The sequence below is a fragment of the Rhinatrema bivittatum genome, chromosome 4 (assembly GCF_901001135.1).
Source record: "Rhinatrema bivittatum chromosome 4, aRhiBiv1.1, whole genome shotgun sequence".
Lineage (NCBI taxonomy): Eukaryota > Metazoa > Chordata > Amphibia > Gymnophiona > Rhinatrematidae > Rhinatrema > Rhinatrema bivittatum.
The window spans coordinates 312,872,625-312,884,676 of record NC_042618.1 but is presented as its reverse complement, the minus strand read 5'-3'; the positions used below and the strand labels follow the sequence as shown (position 1 = coordinate 312,884,676).

General features: G+C 48.5%; 1 protein-coding gene across 3 annotated transcripts in view; it reads left to right on the top strand.

Moving 5' to 3' along the window:
• The window catches only part of WDR45B (WD repeat domain 45B), a 147,194-nt gene that overhangs the window by 109,381 nt on the left and 25,761 nt on the right, over nt 1-12,052 (top strand). For all 3 annotated transcript variants that reach the window (XM_029600268.1, XM_029600266.1, XM_029600269.1), the window contains one exon: nt 3,695-3,780. In XM_029600268.1, coding sequence (XP_029456128.1) covers nt 3,695-3,780 — 86 coding nt within the window. The remainder of the gene's footprint in view (nt 1-3,694; nt 3,781-12,052) is intronic.

The window sequence follows — 12,052 nt, the reverse complement described above, 5'->3', positions numbered from 1 at the left end:
ACTGCTGGTCCATTGATGCCTTTGAGCACTGAGATCTCTATTGGTGCCGCCTGGCTGTTGATGTCCGCGGGCGCCTGAGGCACTGGGGTTGACCCTATATACCGTCAAACTGGTCAAGACACGGTCAAGTGCTGTTGAAGCCCTGGGTGCATTATCATTTGGTGCCATTATTGCGAACCATCGTTGGTGAGCATGCGAGCGCTATGGGCCTCATGGGCACAGGTCACCACTGTGTGCACCAGTGGTTGCAGTCAGATGCCACAGGACACTATCACAGAGTACCATGGGCACTGTCAGTTGCCATGGACTTTGCTGCTGCCGTTCCATGAGGGAAAGAGTGGTGAGCCATTCCTGACACAATTTCAAGGGCTGTGTTCAGCATCTTGGAGCTTTATCAGGTTCTGGGGGTACCATAGGGTCAGCGCCATAGAACGCCACCTACCACCACACCATAATTAGAGCCCCAGTGGTACTGGGGATGCAGTCATCACACTGTTCCAATTCACTCCATTAGGAGTTAGTGTGACAGTGGAGCACAGCATGCATGGTCGGATACGGCAGGGGTCATCTACTCAAAGCACTTCAAGGCTGGCAGGCAGCATTCTGTCAGTGCAGTACACAGCCATGCCCAGGGTTCTACCATCATTGTGTCAAGATATCAGCCTCCTTGTCTGTTCTGCACTATAAGGTGCTAGGGAGCACTGGTGAGGAAGGCACCAACATACACTCTGTGATTGCTTTTTGGCAGCGCGCAACCACCAACTCTAACAGATGGTGCTTGGTTCTTGCTGTGCCATAGGATTCAACCACAAGCATGGTTAGTGGGGTTTGTAGGACCATCCGTAAGATACGATACCACTGTATTAGTACTGGTCAGCATGCTTTTACAGCGGAGAGCACTATTCTTCCAGTTGCGCTCTGTTGTATTTTTTTGGGGGGGGGGGAGTAGTGTTTCCCTCATGGTGAGCACAACAGATTGTTGCCCACAGCCACAGGACTGACCTAAGACTGCATTTCTGGATGAACCCCTATGGGAGTGGATACCCGGAAGGTAGTGTCGGGAGTCTTCCCCTTCCTCAGAAGAGGGCAATGTCTTTTGACCCCTCCCATGTTAGAAATCCCCTTTTTGGGGAAACCCCTGGGGCTACGGCCCTTGCAGGTTTATCGCCGAACTGGAGCCTTGATTCTTTTGATTTGGTGCATCTCCTTGTAGGTCAGGACTGGGGGACAGCAGCAATGGTCATTGGACCATTTTTACTGGGGTCCCTCCGTTGATTACCATGGTGGCCTTACCCCATCTGAAGGTGGGTGCAAATGGTAGATTTGGTCGCTTCTGAACCTCGGTAATCAGTGACTGTAACCCCACTCTCACCTGGAGAGTTTTTCAGGATCAGGAAGCCCTGATTTCCATTGCTTTCCTGTCCCTTCAGGAAGGGTAGATACAACTGGGTTCACAGAGCAACCCTTATGGGCTCCTCCCGGAGGCCTGGTTGTCCACCCCTACAATGGGTGTCCCTCATTTTCTGTTTCCTGGAGAAGGGATGTCACTCTCTGTTCCTCGCAGGATCAGAGAGCTGGTCGAGTGGTAGTGCTCTCCTTAGGTTGTCCTAAGGCACAGCAGGTCTATTTCACGAGGCCTCCATTTCAGATTTGGTATCCCTGTTATACCAGGAATCTCCTCTTCGGGATAGCTCCCCAGTGAAGTTTAGGTGTTTCTCCTGTCTAGGAGTTACCTTTGATATCTGTTGAGCTCAATGGGTGTTTTTCGTGGAGGACCACTATTGCCAGTCATTCTTGCCTGCGGGACCCTACCTCAGTGAGGAGGGTTCTAGTCCATCTAAATGGCAAGTATACCCTTCAACCTATCGTCATATCCATGGCTTAGGGAGTTGGGGGATGAGGGACCCCACAACAGAGGTGCTGCTCTTTGGTTGCAGTAGCTTGCAAGCTAAACTTCCCCATTTTAGGGATAACCCTGGCTGTGGACAGGAGAGTCCTGGCTCATGCAGCAGTTGTTCCATTTACTGGACTGCATGCTTCCTTGGGGAAAGTAAATGTGATCATGGCTGAGGTATTAATAAGCCAGGTTGGTGGGCAGTCTGTTCTGAGATCACACTGACCCTGCCCTGGTGCCCTTAGGATTTCCATGCTGTTGAAGAAATCCTGTTCTACAGGGGTTTGCACTTGCATTTTATTTATGAAATTGTAACCGAACTTTACTGGCACCTGTTAGAATGTACGATATCCTACATTTACTTACCTTAGTCTATGTGCCTATTTGTAAACCGTTGCGATGGTATATAACTTAGCGACGGTATAGAAAAGGTTTTAAATAAATAAATAAATAAACAAACAAACCCAGCTTCCTGTCTCTTGGTGGAGTGTTTCTGGATTTCTTCCCTGGGGGATTCACTCTGTTTCAGCTGTTCAAAGCAGGCTGAGGGCTCTATCTCGGTGGGTAACTCCTTATTAGAATTGGCAGTGAGTTATTCGCTTGGGGTTTTGATATACAACCTAGTGACTTGTATTTACTCATGCAGTCCAGTCCTTGTGTTCTTTACTCCTTCCAACTTTCAGTTGGAATGTCGAGGGGAGGAGAAGAAAAGCTAGGGCATTCATGGTATATCTTAGCGTATATCTGCAGGGAAAGTTACAACACTTTTTCTCTATATTTTCACCGAATTCTGGCCAGTATTGCCTTTAGCTTTCCCCACTTCACTGGTTGTCCAAAGTGCCTTCCTGCTCATCTGTCAAACCGAGGATAGATGGGACCTCACACCACTGGGGAATAAATGGGCAGAAGAATTACAAATACAGTTATCTATAAAGATGTTTCTTGCCTGCTTTACTGGTGTACAAAAATTTCAAACAATGTGGAGTTACGAGAAACCCAATATAAGTTCTTAAACAGAGCTTTTATATCACATCATGCCTTTTTAGCACATATAGCAGATTCAGATTTATGTATAAAGTGCTCTACTGTAGTAGGCAATCTTGGTCATTCTTTTTGGTATTGTCCCAAAATACAGTTTTTCTGAAGAAAAGTTTACACTTACTTGGAATGGATTACATCACAGTCATTGCTTTGTCCATACAGTTTGGGGTTGTTCGGTCTACATCATACTGCTCTTCACAGATATCCTGGATACAGAAGGCTCTGCTTTTGGCAAGACTAACTACATTTTTGGAAACAAACCAATCACTCCATCAGTTACTTTTTGGAGAAATAAAATACATGTTCTATTAGTCATGGAACAGATGTCTTGCAAATCATTAAATCCCAGAAGGAAGAAAATGATTTTGGACACATGGCTTTCATATATTTCAAAACTTCCCCCTAAAACTTGTCAGATTCTGAATGACTTTGGTTAGGAAGAGAAGTTTAATAATCTTATTTCCTTGACATTCCTGTTGAAGCATTTCTGTATGACCTCCTTATAACATATGTGAGGGAAAGGGGGGATGGAGGATGGGAGGGAAGGTGGGGGGGTCACTAGAGAGTTGGAATGGTTCATAAATGTACTTACTGGGTGCATTTGTATATTCTATATTGTACTCAGATATGAGTACATGTTATGCTGTAATGTTAGAAAATTAATTTAAAAAATTTTTTTTAAACATAACAGTATAGACGCTATATAGACCTAAATGATGGTTTTGATATTGATAAGGAAATCATGTATTTTTTTTTAAGGGAACCCTCATCAGAATATTTGATACTACATCAGGGCATTTAATCCAGGAGCTGAGGAGAGGATCTCAAGCAGCAAATATCTATTGGTAAGTTTTTAAATAACTGCTTTCTAGCGTAAAACGCTGGAAGCCAGCTTAAATCTATTAAATTCTATAGTACTGATAACTGTCTCCTGTGGTTGGTGGCAGAGAAGAGGTGCCAATCATTGTTTGCTCCTGATTGCCAGATTCTTATGACATTTAAAGAGGCTCTGACTGTTCATTATTGGGCATCGGGTCTCATAAAATGGCAGCAGAGAGAGTGTTCTATGCAGTACTTGTTAATTATCTGAATTTTGTGTTGGTGGCGGAGAGGGGATGCTGTTGCTTATCATAGAATGGCAGTGTTCTATGATGAAGTGAAAAGCGATGCCATCCTTTCCTTGCTAATGAAAGCCAGTATGCTGTGTGGGTGATGGAGAGAAAGCATCATCCTTTCTGAGGACAAGCAAAATGTGCATTCCACACATTTGGGTGATGTCATCAACGGAGCCCAGGAGAGGATCATCTTAGAAGAGCTTTCTAGAGCTTTCCACTTTACATGTGTGAGTGGTCTCTGCCCCATCAGAGTTACATGGGCCCCTTCAGCTTTTTTTTTGTTCACAGTACCTAATGGACTGTTTTCATTTTGTTCAGTGTTTGGTCTTTGTTTTCATGAGGTTCCTTTCAGTAGTGTCTGCTGACCAATAGGATTTCCAAATAGGTTTTTCGGTCTTTTCAGATTTTCTTACTATTTTGTAGCCTTAGTCCCACTGTATTGGTGAGCACTGGTTGGGGTTTTTTGAAATTTTCACTATTTGATTTGCATTGCTTATAGTTTCAGTAATGTCAGACCTGTGCCAGCAACTTCAAGAAATGTACTCAGTGTAATCACAGACCCTCATGATGATTTCATTCCATTCTTCAGTCTGAATGATGTCTTGGGAGTGTGCCATAAGTCAAAAGATGTCTCTGAGTCCGAGACTCTGGAGAGAGCAACTTGAATTTTCCTAGGGTATAGCAGATGGACTCAGGACCAATGGGTATAGTGTGCTCTTGATAGCAGTTAGAGACGGAGTCAGATTTCAATCTGACGTCAGCACTGCATATACCCATGCAGGAAGCTCTGCTCTTCAGTATTTCTCAGTCTCCATAGCAGTTTGGGAATCTACACATGCTTGCACAGCGTTAGAAAATCCAAACCAAAAGAAGAAAGAAAATTCCAAAACAAAGAAGAAATAATCTTACCTCTACAGACGACCCCCGCTCTCCTGCGGTGATACCTAAGGGTCCCTCCCCCCGTTGAGAATTCCTGAGGTGATTTCTGAGATCACTTAGATCTCAGATTTCTTAGAGGTAAGCTTCGGTCTGGTAGCCAGTTCCCAGCGTGGACATAGCCCCAGGAACGGGAGTGGCTGAGAGACAGCGGGTGCAATACAGAGCGCGGCGGTGATGGTAACTTTCCCTCTCCCCCCACAGCCAGAGACCGCCCGGCACGAGACTGGGAAACACCGAGACAAGGTAAGGCAGAAAACATTTCTTAAAGCCTCCGGTCTCCGAGGCTTGGATAGCTGCACAGATCACCAGCCGGCGTCTGTCCCATCGGGTTCATCAGCCCCGTCCGGGCTAGACCCCGATCCGGCATGAGGGTCCTCCCATGTGGAGACCCTCTTGGGGGTGGGGGGGGGGTGCCATCTTGCCAGCATGGCTGTCGGCGCCATTTTCCCTCTTTGATCGCCGTATTGTCCGCTTAACTGAGCCATGCGCACAGCAGCGACCCGTGCGCTTAACCTATTTGTGCGCGCATCTGTGCCGTGTGCACAGCGACACGCTCAATGGCGCCGGGCGCACAAGTTAAGCCTGTGCGCACAGCCATGCGCGCGCATCTCTGTGAGCGCACATAGCGGCCTGCATGCATATCTTCGCAGTTTGCACGCACATCTTCTCACCCGGAGTGCATATCTAAGCCGTCCGATGTGCGCATATAAACACACAGACCAGTTTTGAACAACCTACGCACCCAAACCATGGCACCACCGGCCAAGAAAGCCAAGGTACAAGACCTCTGCCCAGCCTGCCCCCTTAGAGCTGCGCAACACGAAGAGGATATTGCCCTTTGCCTACAGTGCGAGGTGGCCCTGGGGGAACTGGGGCAAGGCCCCCCTCCGCCAGTGCAGGGGTCCAGCTCCACCAATAGTACCCCGGACCTCTCTATCCCCAGCTTGGCCCCTCCTCAGACGGGGCCCTCGAGGAACGCCGCTGGGTTCAATATGGACCCAGGAACCTTTTCCTGAGCGGAATTCTTTAAAGGCCTACCAACCTTCGTCCAGGCGCAATCTGCGCCACTGGGGACACAGCCACAGCCTCCACCAGAGGACCAAACCTACTAGGCCCCTCTTGGCCTCCCAGAGCTGTGTCCCTCCCCCCCCCGGACAATAGCCTCTTCTTAGGGGACACGGACACCTCGGAGGAAGATCAAGACTCCCTGGAGGAGGGGGAAATCCCTCCAGGCAACTGATCGACCTGGAATGGAATGCTCCGGAGGCCAGTTTCAAAGGAGGACGGGCCCTAGAAGCCCTATACCCACTGTATCCCTCAGCCAAAGAACTCCTGGTGTTTCCCAAAGTGGACGCCATGGTCTGCGCTATCACAAAGCGCACTACCATTCCAGTCAAAGGAGGCGCGGCATTCAAGGATGCCCAGGACACACGTCTGGAATAATCCTTAAACAGTCGTTTGATGTGGCAGCTATGTCACTCCAGATTGCTGCCTGCTGTGCCATGGTCACACGTGCCTGCTTGTCACTTGCCAGGAACGCCTCCACGCCCGTCGAAACAGAACCAGCGATATCCTTCCTCACGGATGCGACTTCTGATCTGGTGCGCACCTCAGCCAGGGGCGTCTCATCCATAGTGGCAGCCAGAAGGCAACTCTGGCTCTGAAGCTGGTCAGCTGGTGCGACTTCCAAGACGAAACTCACGAAAATGCCCTTTAAAGGAGCCCTCCTGTTCGGAAGCGAACTGGAGAAGTTAGAAGACAAATGGGGCGAATCCCCAGTACCTCGACTACCGGAGGACAAGAACAAAAGAAGCCATCGCCCCTCTTCCCGAACACCCAAGGGCAGAGGATCACAACGTTTTAGACCGTACAAAAATACATACCAAGCACCTTGCCCCGCAGGCAGGGGCCAGTCCTTTCGGAACAGATACAACAAGAGGGGAACTGGCTCAGGTCCAGGCCCCAGCCGCACCCCACAATGAGAAAATCAACAGACCCATCCACAGGAAGAAGCCATAGGGGGCAGGCTTGCCCTATTCTACCAAAGATGGGTCGAGATAATGTTGGACAAGTGGGTCCTAACCATCATTCGAGAGGGATACTATCTGGACTTCCACAGCGTCCCTCCAAATTTGTGAAATCCCTTTGCCACTCCCCCCTCCAAGAGGGGGAGTGGCACATTGACAAAATTGCTCGCCCTAAAAGCAATAACACCGGTGCCCACACACCAGCAAAATACTGGGCACTATTCCATCTATTTTATCGGCCCCAAGAAAAAGGGAAAGTTCCAGCCCATCCTGGACCTCAAGTCTGTCAACCGCTACCTGAGGGTACCACACTTCCGCATGGAAACTTTGAGCTCTGTCATAAGGGCAGTTTAGCCGGGAGAATTTCTGACCTCCCTGGACCTGTCCGAAGCCTATCTGCACATCCCGGTCCATCATGACCACCAGCGCTTTCTACGCGTCGCGATTATGGACCACCATTACCAGTTCCGGGCGCTCCCCTTTGGACTAACTACGGCCCCTCGGACGTTCACCAAAATCATGGTTGTAGTGGCAGTGATACTGAGGAAAGAAGGAATCCTCGTACACCCGTACCTGGACGATTGACTGATCAGAGCAAAATCTCCAGAAGAATGTCATCAGGCGACCACCAGAGTCAAGAATCTACTGCAGAATCTCAGGTGGGTCGTCAGCACAACCAAGAGCTGCCTGCAGCCCTCCCAATCACTAGAATACCTGGGAGTCTGATTCGACACCCAACAAGACAAGGTTGTCCTTCCCCTTACAAGGAGAAGGAAATTGATAGACCAGTTGAGAAAACTGTTGAACGGCGCTCGCCCCACATTATGGGACTACCTCCAAGTCCTCGGCCTCATGACATCGACCCTAGAAGTTGTCCCATGGGCAAGGGCCGACATGCGACCACGACAACGTTTCCTACTGTCATGATGGAACCTGATGTCCCAGGACTATACCGTTCGCCTCCAGTTACCGGCGGATGTACGGATCCAGCTCCTATGGTGGCTACAAGAAGACCATCTGAGCAAGGGAGTAAGGCTATCCCCACTGACCCTGGGTCTTGCTTACCACGGATGCGAGCCTACGAGGGTGGGGAGCCCACTGCCAGGAACTGACGGCCCAGGGGCAATGGGACAAGGAAGAGTCGGGATGGAACATCAACCAACTGGAAGCCCAAGTAGTCAGACTAGCCTGCCTACGATTCAGTCACAGACTCCGGGGAGAATCGATCAGAGTCATGTCAGACAACGCCACAACAGTGGCCTACATCAACCGCCAGGGAGGAACCAGAAGCCAACAGGTGTCCCTGGAAATAGACCCCCTAATGGTGTGGGCGGAAGCAAACCTGCAAGGGATTTCGGCCGCACACATCGTGGGAAAAGACAGCATCACTGCGGATTACCTCAGCAGAGAAAGTCTAGACCCAGGGGAATGGATGCTGTCGACCACAGCCTTCCAGTTGATAATAAACTGCTGGGGAACTCCAGCCATGGATCTTCTGGCAACCTGGTCCAACGCCCAAGTTCCCAACTTCTTCAGCCGCAGAAGAGACCCACAATCCCAGGGGATCAACGCCCTTGTCCAAACCTGGCCACAGGAATACGTGCTGTATGCCTTTCTTCCATGGCCACTATTGGGCAGGATTATCTGCAAGATAGAACACCACAGGGGGCTAGTACTTCTAGTGGCCCCGGACTGGCCAAGAAGGCCGTGGTACGCAGACATGCGAAGACTTCTGGAGGGGAGCCCCCTGTCTCTAACTCCACACAGGGATCTGCTCCAGCAAGGACCGATCCTCCACGAAGACCCAACTCGATTCTCTCTTAACGTCTGGCCATTGAGAGGACGCGCCTGAAAAAGAGAGGATACTCAGGGGCAGTGATTGACACCTTGCTTCAAGCACGCAAGTTCTCCACGTCTCTAACTTACATACGAATATGGAGAATATTCGAAGCCTGGTGTGAAGACCGCAACATACTTCTGCAGACACTCAAAATCCCCATGATCCTGGAATTTCTGCAGGACAGCTTACAAAAGGGGTTGTCTCTCAACTCCATCAAAGTTCAGGTTGCCGCATTGGCTTGCTTCAGAGCCAAAGGGACGGCAACAGTCTATCGTCACATCCAGACATCTCCCGCTTCCTGAGAGGTGTCAAGCAAATCCGATCACCACTAAAGTGGCCGGTACCTCTATGGATCCTCAAATTAGTACTAGACTTCCTAGCGGGAGCTTCTTTCAGACCTACCCGCGGGCTGTCTCTATGGCTTCTAACCTTGAAGACTGCAGTATGTTCAGCCCGTCTCATCTCCAAACTTCAAGCACTATCCTGTCGGGAACCATTCCTCAGATTCACACCGGGATCCATACAGCTACGCACTTTCCCTTCCTTCCTTCCAAAGGTAGTTTCTCATTTCCATCTAAACCAAACCATCTCGCTGACATCTCCAGATGAGCATAAGGACTCTGAAGACTCTCGCCTTCTTTGCCATCTTAATGTCGGCAGACTCCTAGTCCGATACCTGGAAAGGTTGGAATCCGTACGAAAGACGGACCACCTATTTGCCCTTCACAGCGGGAAGAAACAAGGGGAAGTGGCCTCGCGGGCAACCATAGCCCATTGGAACAAAGAAGTAATCAAGGCGGCCTACGTAGAGGCAGAGAAGCCTCTACCTCTACAAGTCAAGGCCCATTCCACCAGAGCCCAGGCAGTGTCCTTGGCAGAAACCAAGATGATGTCACCTGCCGAGATCTGTCAGGCGGCGACATGGTCCTCTATTCACATCTTCTCTAGGTTCTACTGGCTGGATGTTCAGGCCTGGGAGGACACAGCATTCGCAAGGGCAGTACTAAGTGGGCCACGGGCAGCCTCCCATGCGGTTCGGGAGTAGCTTTTATACATCCCATTGTTCCTGAGTCCATCTGCTACACGCTAGGAAATGGAGAAATTACTTACCTGATAATTTCGTTTTCCTTAGTGTAGACAGATGGACTCAGTATCCCGCCCACGGCTGCCTCAAAATACGGAAACCTCGGATGACAATCCCCGAGAGCAAGACAAGCACGGGTAAGCCACACTTTACCCCTAGTTAAGACACCCATAGTTACTGGGTGTTGGCGTTTCTCGGTTGAGTGCACTGGCGGTCTCCAGCCATAATTCATGTCAACCAGTTCAAGTTAATCAAGTTATTCAAACACACATATATCCACAATTGCTTTTCGAGGAGAATACTGAAGAGCAGAGCTTCCTGCACCGGTATATGTAGTGCTGATGTCAGATTGAAATGTGACTCCGTCTCCAACTGCTATCAGGAGCACACGATACCCATTGAGCCTGAGTCCATTTGTCTACAGTAAGGAAAACAAAATTATCAGGTAAGTAATTTCTCCAGTATGTTTGACTTGAATGTATGTTTGGTTTGAATGTATGTAAGTCCAATCCAGCTGCCTCGTCATTGGTGGCCCCAAGAGCTGCACTGTCCACTGGCAGTGCTAAGTCATGGGGGGAAAATCACTCATCCTTGAGGTCCAGCACCAGTAGGTGGCATGGGCATGAAGACTCTTCTCACTACTCCCCCCATGAAGTGAAACTAAGGGCTTTGTTCAGTGGCAACAATGTGGTACCTGTACCTCCCCCCCCCCCCCCCACTGCAGCTAAGAAGCATCATCATTGGTCCCTGTTAGTGCCAGGAGCAGGGAGATACTGGCAGCTGCCATATGTCCTCCCAAGTAGCCTCGTCAGGAGGGCTGTTAGTCCTGCAGAGAGAACATGGAGCTGTGAGATTTTCCAGTGATTCATAGTACAGCCTCTGATATACCTCAGGTGACCAAAGAAGATGTCTACTTTCCTTGAGGAGGAATTGAATAGGAGGATTCACAAGACCGTTGCTTGCCATCTGCCTCATTCTGATGCACTGGCATCTTTGATACTAGAAGCAATGCTATTTTTGCTTAAAATAGTTACTAATGGGTTGAAGTAATTGGGTGTGAAAATTAGCTCCCAATTAAAGGATCTGTTTGGATTAAACTATGGGGAATTGTGGAAGAAAGTGGAAGCAGGCAGAGGAGTGATTTTCTTGGCTAGGAAGAATTGCTGTTATAAAAATGAATATTTTACCCAGAATTTCCTATTTATTCCAGACTTTACCAGTCTTTATATCTGGAAGGGTGGATCGCTCTGTGGCAACATAATTGTTCCATTTCATTTGGAAAAGGAGACCACCTAGGGTAGCGAGACGAGTGATGTACTTTCCTAAGGTTAGAGAAGGCTAGGGATACCGTGTTTACAATGGTACTATGTAGGTGCTCAATTAAAAGTGGTACTAGAGTGGCACAAAGGAGGGCAAAGTAAGAGATGGATTGGTATGGAGCAGGCGATGTTAAATGAGATACTTTCAGAGGTTAACGGTTTGGCTCCCTGGTGGGGGGGAGAATAATACCTAGGGTATTAGCTCTGGTTATTGCACTTAAACTAGATTTGTGGGACAGATGGAGGATACACTTCATAGGGGATAAGGAATACTCTCATAAAGTATCCTTTCACTACAATAGGGAGTTTACCCCAGGGTATGCCCCTGTGGTTGCAACAAGGTGGAGAGAGAAGGAATGCTCTAAATTAGAACAAATGTGGGATGGAAATCAGGTTGCAGATTTTGATACAACTTGGAGAGATTTTGAATTGTCTGCTGCTGATTACTATTTTTCTGCAGATTGGGCACTGATTAAAGACGAAGGAGGTACTTGAACCTTAGGGAAATAAAAATCCCATTTTGAAGGATATTGTTGGACAGGTCTATAAAGTTACTCAGGGTATATCTAAAATATATGCCTTGCTAAATGGGGATGTAACGCATGAGCCATCTCACATTTTGGCCTGCAAAAGAGGTCTAGGTCCAGTACTGGAAGACTATAAGTGGGACTTATGTTTTTTACATGCGAAAAGGAGTTTGATATCAGCTAATATTGTTGAAAATGGTTGTAAAATTTTATTTAGGTGGTGTATGAATTCTGCTCGCCTGCACAAGCTGTTTCCACAACTTGAG